The 7,490-nt window shown below is 55.4% G+C and overlaps 1 protein-coding gene across 1 annotated transcript in view; it reads right to left on the bottom strand.

Moving 5' to 3' along the window:
* Positions 1–931: 931 nt before the first annotated feature.
* The window catches only part of PRRX2 (paired related homeobox 2), a 42,806-nt gene continuing 36,247 nt past the window's right edge, over positions 932–7,490 (bottom strand). Inside the window, exons 2-4 of the mRNA XM_036913618.2 lie at positions 3,494–3,681; positions 2,517–2,695; positions 932–1,404 (exon numbers count right to left, since the gene is read on the bottom strand). Coding sequence (XP_036769513.1) covers positions 1,269–1,404; positions 2,517–2,695; positions 3,494–3,681 — 503 coding nt within the window. The 3' untranslated portion in view covers positions 932–1,268. The remainder of the gene's footprint in view (positions 1,405–2,516; positions 2,696–3,493; positions 3,682–7,490) is intronic.

Genomic DNA, 7,490 nt, shown 5'->3' with positions numbered 1-7,490 from the left:
TGTTCCAGGTCCTCTAGATGTAGGCTGGGGGTGGGATGGCTGGTACTCTGGGGACACTTTGATGGGGGGTGGGCGGGGCAGACAGGCAGAGGTCCAGCCTCTTGACTCCACTGAGGCTGCCCCTCCCGAAGGCTGATCATCTCACACACTGGGGGCCGGGGATGCTGTCCTACTTCCTGGGGGCTGACTGAGCTTACTTTTAGCAGAAGTGATCTCTTATCTTCCCTGGAGGGTGTGCCCATCAGAAGGCATGGCATGCGGCCACGCAGAGGGGGCTAGCTTCAGACCAGTCTCGCCCCACAGTTCTCTGCAGGTGCCTTATGATATCATTGGGTGGTGGCACGTGTCCTCTGTTACCCCCGTTTTCTGCAAAAGGGTGGGTTGAGGACTGGGGAGAAGGTCTCCTGGTGGCCTTGGCTACTAGGACCACTCCTCTGTCCCGTAAGCCCACCTGGGAACCCCACTTTCTGGGCCATTTGTCCAGGCCCCTCCACAGTCAAATACGCAGAGGGGTCCCACACCTGTATGCCCAGAGACAAGGATTTAACTCCAGTATCTGCCACACACCACCTGGCAGTCCAGGAATCCATAGCCACCACCCTGCCTCCTGCCACAGGGCAGAGGAGACACTCGCTGCCCACGGGAAGCAGTCCTGCCCAGAATAACACAGAAGGGTCTTCCCCAAACAACTGAGTGTCCATGGGGTCCAGGGCAGGTCCCTGTCCTCCTACCCTACTCGGCATCCCTGGGGCTCTGCGGGGTGACAAAGGACTTCATACAGAAGCAGGCGCAGCTATGAGGGTGGCTGGCCATGCCGGGGCTGCTGGCCTGAGCCAGGCCCAGGGCAAAGCCCCAGGACCGCTCCAGCCAGAGCAGGCCCCACAGGCTGCACCTTCATTGGTTTGCTGCCCTTATCCGCCCTCCCGCAACCTTTTGGGCTTAAAAACTTTTTATTTCTTAGAGACAAAAGCTTTTTGGTTTTAATACACAAAGTAAGTGTGGTCCTTGGGGAGCTCCTGCTCCACCTCTAGCCCAGACCTTCCGAGGGTCACAGGCTGGAGCCTCGCGCGGCCGTGGGTGAGGCGCTGAGCCAGGTTCCAGGCATGCCAGCAGCCTCTCAGGCCCAGGAGTCTGGGCTGCAGAGGGGCCAGGAGAGCCCAACCAGCCTGTCCTGGGGACAGGGGACAGGAGAAGGTCACTTCCCTGCATATCTGCCCTTTCTCCTGTTGTCAGGTCGGGAGGCAGCCAGATCCTGGCGGGGCCGGCCGTCAGTTCACCGTGGGCACCTGGCTGTGGTGCAGGCTGAACTCCTTGGCCTTGAGACGGAGGCTGGCGATGCTGTTGGCCATGTTGACTCCTGGGGTTGCGGCACCTGAGCCTCCAGGGCTGTAGGGCGGCACTGTGCTGGGGGGTGACAGGACACAAGGGCATGTTGGTGCTCTGCTGTGCTGCCTAGAGCTGGCTGCTTCCGGCCGCCAGTCCCGGACTCCGGCCTCTGGTGCCCCTGCCTCCCCTCCTGGGCTTGCTTTCCTGGAAACCCTTCCCCTAGGGGTGGGAGTGGCCTGGGGCTGCAGGACTTGGGGAGGAGTCAGAAGCGCCCACAGTTGGCACTGGCATGCCTGGCTGGGCCAGGACCAGGAGCTTGCTGAGAGCAGGGCCTGCTATGGGGGTGGCTCATGGCAGGACGGAGGTGGAAGGAACATCCGCCTGTTTGTAAAGATGCCTCTTGGTCACCTCCTGCCCCCTCTCAGGACAGGCCAGGGAGGGAATCAGGAGAGCTGGGAAGCCAACGTGGGCGTCACTAGGGCTCCGACCCCACAGGCCAACCTGCTGGATCTCACCTCCCCCAAGCTCATGGCGCCAGCAGAGCTGCTCACACAGACCATGGGGTGGGTGGCGCCCCCTGGAGTTGTCAGATACAGAGACGGAACCCTCTAGCATCGCCTCCCTCTTCCTTCCTGTCCTGCTACCTTTTTCCAGCTTTGATCATGGCAAAATGCTCCAGAACTTGGCTCTGGACCCCAGCCAGGCCCCCAGGACAAGAAGGCCATTCCCTCAGTCGTCTCAGCCTCAGTGTCTCGCTGGGCTCTTGTGCCAGCCAAGAATCTTCCTGCAGGTTGTCGGCTTCCTTGGGGCGATGTGGGTTCCTTGCCCCCCCTCTAGACAGGCCTTGTGTTCCTGCCCCTCCACACATTCACACACATGCTTACATTCATGTGCACACATATGTGTAATACACTCCACGTGCACACACTGGTGTGGAAGTGACACACACTCCTGTGCGTGCATGCTCACAGGCATGCAATGCACACGGATACTCTTATAACACATACATGCATAGACTGGTGAGCACACAAGCGCACATTTGCCCACAAGCTGCTTGGTGGATGCCAGGTCCAAGGCATACCTGGGCACCGTTCACAGCTCTCTTCAGATCCTCAAAGAAGGCCCCAAAAGGCCCTGTGGGCTCACGCGGCTGCTGCCCCCTCTCAACCTGGAGGGGCTCCCGCTCTCACCTGTAGGGGGACGAGGCTGTCCAGGAGAGATAATCTGGACTCAAGGCAGTGGGCCGGGGAGCCACGGGCTGCTCGATGGCGGCCTCCTGGCTGTAGGACTTGAGCAGCGAGGCGGAGCGATTGGCCAGCATGGCCCGCTCATTTCGGCGGAACTTGGCCCGGCGGTTCTGAAACCAGACCTGGAGGTGGGAAAACCGTGTTGAGCGGGGTGCCGTGGGTGCCAAGGAGACCCAAGTCCTTTGGACCTGGTGTGTGCCTGCTCTGCCACCAGCTCTGGACTGGCAGCCTCACTTCTCTGAGGCTCACTTTCCTCACCTGTAAAATGGGGGTGATAAATGGTGCCTGCAGCTGGGTAACTATGTGTTGGAGAACGGGCAAGGGAAGGGGTGAAGGAAGGACAAAATGAGCACTTGGCCGCTGTGAGGTTGTAATTAGAGGGGGCATGCTGAGCATCGTGCATGGAGCTGGCACGCAGTAGCACTTAGCTCTTTACAACGACTTTTATTTATCATAACTCTGTTGTCAGGCCCTGCTCTGAGCACCTTACAAACATATCAACTCCTTTAATTCTCATAATAACTCTATAAAATAGACTCACATACTCTGTGGCATTTTACTATACTGATGGACAGTGACTGCAGTGGGGTATGGAGGGGGACTCGATAATGAGGGTGAATGGAATAACCACATTGTTTTATTGTGAAACCTTCATTAAAGTGTATATCAATGATACCTTCATTTTTAAAAAAGCAAAAAAAAGACTCACATAATTCTCATTTTATGGGCACCCAAAACAGAGAAGTTAAGTAACTTGCTCAAGGTCACACAGCCAGTAAGTGGCAGGTCTTGGGCTGGACCTCAGCCCTCCAGGCGTCAGATGCGCCTGCTTTTAAACACCTCTCTTGGGCAACTCCATAACCCTGGGTGAATGGGGGCTGCACGCTCCCCCGGGGGGCCCACGGATGGGCAGCGCTCACCTGGACGCGCGCCTCGCTCAGGTTGACACGCCGGGCAAGCTCCTCGCGCACGAAGGCGTCGGGGTAGTGCGTGCGCTCGAACACGCGCTCCAGCGCCTGCAGCTGGCTGCTGTTGAACGTGGTGCGGTTCCGCCGCTGCTTCTTCTTCCGCTTGGCAGCGCCGCCACGCCCCGGGCTGGGACACTCACCTGCGGAGGGGCGCGAGGGTCAGCAACGCGGCGGGCGGTGCACGGTGTTTGCCGCGCCCCCTGCCGGCCAGGCCGCTCCTGCTAGGGAGGGGCCAGCGCGGTCACCCTCAGACCAGCTCAGCAATTTACAGCAAGCGCGTTGCTTGTGTTTGTCTCCCGCTGCAGAAAGATGCTGCAGCCCCAAGAACAGGAGCATGTCCCTTTAACGTACTCCTTCATTCATCCATTCATTTTCCAACACTATTTGCTGGGCACCTGCTATGTGGCGGGCACAGTGCTAGGGCCCAATGGGGAATATAATGGTGAACAAAAGCAGTTAGATCCCTATCCTGTGGAGCTGGGCAGGGGGTGGAACAGGCACCTGCTGCCACAGGGCAACTGACCTGGTCAGTGAGGGCCCAGAAGACACCCGCGTGTCCTCAGCATCTGGCCCAGGCTCTGGGGCGCAGTAAAGTCTCCATCAATATTTGTTGTTGATATAATATGCATAACAATGAGCAGAGGGATGACAGTTCTGAGGGGCCTCAGCACGCAGGCTCTTTAGTGTCCACAGATCACTGGAGGCTCACAGGAGTCCTGTAGACGTTGGCTGCCATTCTCATCACCCCCAGCTTACAGAGGGAGAAGGAAGGGGGGTTCAGCAAGTAATGGTGGAGGAGGGATTTGAACCACCAGTCTGGCACTGCTCAGAACAGCTTCCGGAGGGCCCAAAATGCAAAAGGGCATCTTTCAGCAACCTGGGCACCTACTAGGTACCAGAGACTGTGCTGGATACTGGGGAGAAATGAACCAGATGGATTCATCAGCAGGGGAGGCAGGCCGCAGCATAAGGCCTCTAGTTCCACAGGGTAAGGGCTATGCCAGGGCACAGGAGCACACTCAGCCCTGGTGCACCGCGGTGAGATGTCCTGGGGAGGCTCCTCAGGAGAGGTGATGGTTGAACCGGGTTTTGAAGGATGAAAAAGAGTTTTCCAACCAGACCAGAGGAAGGGAGGGAAGGCATCTGAGGCAAGGCGTCACAGGTGTGAAAGAACGGAGGGGAGGCTATCGCTCTGTGCCGGCCTGTGCTGCAGAGCTAGCAGCTCAGGTAAGAATGCCCAGCACAACTGTGGGGAAGGCATGGGGCCAATGACTGTCACCCTCGGGTCCATCCTGTCTCTTGGGAGAAGTTTGGGGGTGTTCAGCTACTATTCCCACATTTAAATTTTATCCAGGGGCAGGACTGCCAGCCCTGTGATCCCCAGGGCCCCGCTGACTGCTCACTCCTCCAGGGGGTTCTCCCTGACCCCTGGAGTCCACGTGGACCCTCTGCCCTCCAGCGTGCTCCTCTGGCCCTTAGGAATGAAGCTGCCCACTTCAGCACTCCCCACGTAGCTGATTTTCTTACTAAACATGTATAATTTAATAACAAAGTAGTATGACTCTTATTACAGTAACAGATTCAACCAGAGAAGGGTAAAGAGTAAAACAAAATACTCCCCTCTCCCCAACTCCACTCCCCTGGCTTTACAAGATTACAAACTTGCATTTAAAAATATTTACAAGCATGAGGTCATGCTGAACACACTGGTGCTTCAGCTCGCCTGTCTTTATTTAATAATACCATTCCTTCTCGGTACAACCACCCTAACCCTGTTTATTTTTATTATTTTCCACTCTATTTTCCCTCTTACTCCCTTCCTCGACCCATAGGAACCCATTTTTTTTAAACTAGTTTTTTCTTTATCCTTCCAGCATTGCTTTTTGCAAATAAAAATTATATGTAAGATTTTCTCCTCCTCCTGTATTAAAAAAGTAACATACCATGTTCTGTTCTGTACTTCACTTTTTTCTACTTAGCAGTATATCCCGGGGAAGCCCCCACCCAGTGCATAGAAATCATGGGTGTCCCTTTTCACGGTTCTGGAGCATTTTACTGCGGTTTATTCAACTGGAGCCCTAATGATGGGCTCTTGGTGTGTTTCTCATCTTTTGCAATCAAAAGAATGCCACAGTGAATAACCTGGGGCAAAGAGGATTTTCTTTTTTCGCCAGTGCATATTTGGGATCGATTCCTAGATGGGCTTGTTGGGCCAATGCGTAAAACACTAGATGTGGCCAAATCCCCCACAAGGCTTCCCACCAGCAGTGTATGGGAAGGTCTATGTGTGCAGTTTGGCTAGCAGAGCATATTGTCAACCTTTTAGATTTTAGTTCATATCTTATATTTGCTTCCCCAGTTACACATTCACTTTAAAACATCCTATGTCTTTGCATAATGCCGGGCATTTGTTCAGCTGAACATCTAGAACATTCTAGGTCCCGTGATGGATTCCACTTAATCCCTGCTTTTAAGCAAGTTCCCAGTTTAGCAGTTTCCTGACTCTTAAGCAACCACCTAACTCAATTGGAGGCTAAATTGTTCCATAAACCTGGCAGATGTTTGTTTGGGGAGAATGGAGGGGTGGGGGCGAGGTTCACCAAGCAGGATCAGGGAGGGCACCTGGGAAAACCGCCTTTACAGCTGGGTTTGGACCAGTGGGTCTCAAATGAGGGCAATGTTGCCTCCAAGGGACATCCGGCCGTGTCTGGAGACACTTTTGATTGTCAGGACAGGGTTGGGAGGAGGGTGCAACTAGGATCGAATGAGCAGAGGCTGTGGGTGCAGCCAAATATCCTTCAGTACCCAGGACAGGCCCGCACATGGGAGAATTATCACAGTGTTCATCGTGCTGAGCCTGAGAAAGCTGGTTTGGAGGGATGACCGGAGTTTCTGTTCAGTACTTTTTCCCTTTGAGAAATACTTATGGGGGTGGGGCGGCAGTGGCGGGAACTGGATGGCCTCATGCGGGCGGGTCTCGGCTCCCGGATGGGCTTCAGCCTTCACTCCTCACCCCTTTCCTCCAAGAAAAGGCGAGGATGGATGAGAATGTCTGGTGCCTGTGAATGTCTCTCCACCCCAAGCCCCAACCGTTAAGCAGAGAGAAACCTTAAACCGAAATGAGGGCCCGTGTGCTGAAAACCAGCTTGTGATCAATAGCCCAAAAGCAGGGAAGGAAGCTTCTGGAACACCAGTGCTTGCAGAGTCGATTTCCGGCCCCCTTCATGCAACGCAGCTTGGGCACACACCCAACACAGGAGGCATTTCAGCCAAAAAAGGAGACTTTTTCGGAAAGTTTCTGAACAATTCAAAACTGAGGGCATTTAAATGAAAACCGTTTTTGCAGCTTTCGCTCCGCCAAGTGGGCACTGGAAGAAACTCCACTCTTTGGCCTGTTAAACTGTGTGGTGAAACCCTGACACAAAGGCATTTATCGCCAAACCCCCAACAATCCGAGACCCCCTCACCCCACACCAGCTGTTCTCCGTGGTGGTCCAGGGCCAGCCCGCTCCTGGGCTCGCTTCTCAGCTGCTCTGGTGGGATTCGCCCAACAAAAGTTGGTCCGGGCCAGGAGTGGTGCCAAGCTTTCCATAGGCTTCCGCTGCCCCCCACGAGGCGTTGACCCACTTTACACACAGGGAAACTGACGCCCTGAGAGTGGCTTGCCCAAGGTTGGCAGTCCACGTTGGCAGAGGGATCAGCCGGGGAGGCTGCGAAGGCCTCCTTTGCCTACCTGGCTCCTAGGAAGGTCGCACCGGGATCTGTCACGCCCTCAGTCCCCGCTTGGGAGGCACCTCGGAGAGGGGCCTCCAGCCTACTAATCGCCATCCCAGCTGTGGGAAGTACTCCCCAGAGCATCTCTGTTGTAAAGGAAGGCCTCACCTCTGGGAGCTGTGAGGAACAGGGGCTTGCCCAAGGGCACGCAAGGTCCTGGGAGGAGCTGAGTTTA

The sequence above is a fragment of the Manis pentadactyla genome, chromosome 3 (genome assembly GCF_030020395.1).
Source record: "Manis pentadactyla isolate mManPen7 chromosome 3, mManPen7.hap1, whole genome shotgun sequence".
NCBI lineage: Eukaryota > Metazoa > Chordata > Mammalia > Pholidota > Manidae > Manis > Manis pentadactyla.
Note: the sequence above shows the minus strand (reverse complement) of the source record. Positions and strands in the feature narration are given on the sequence as shown.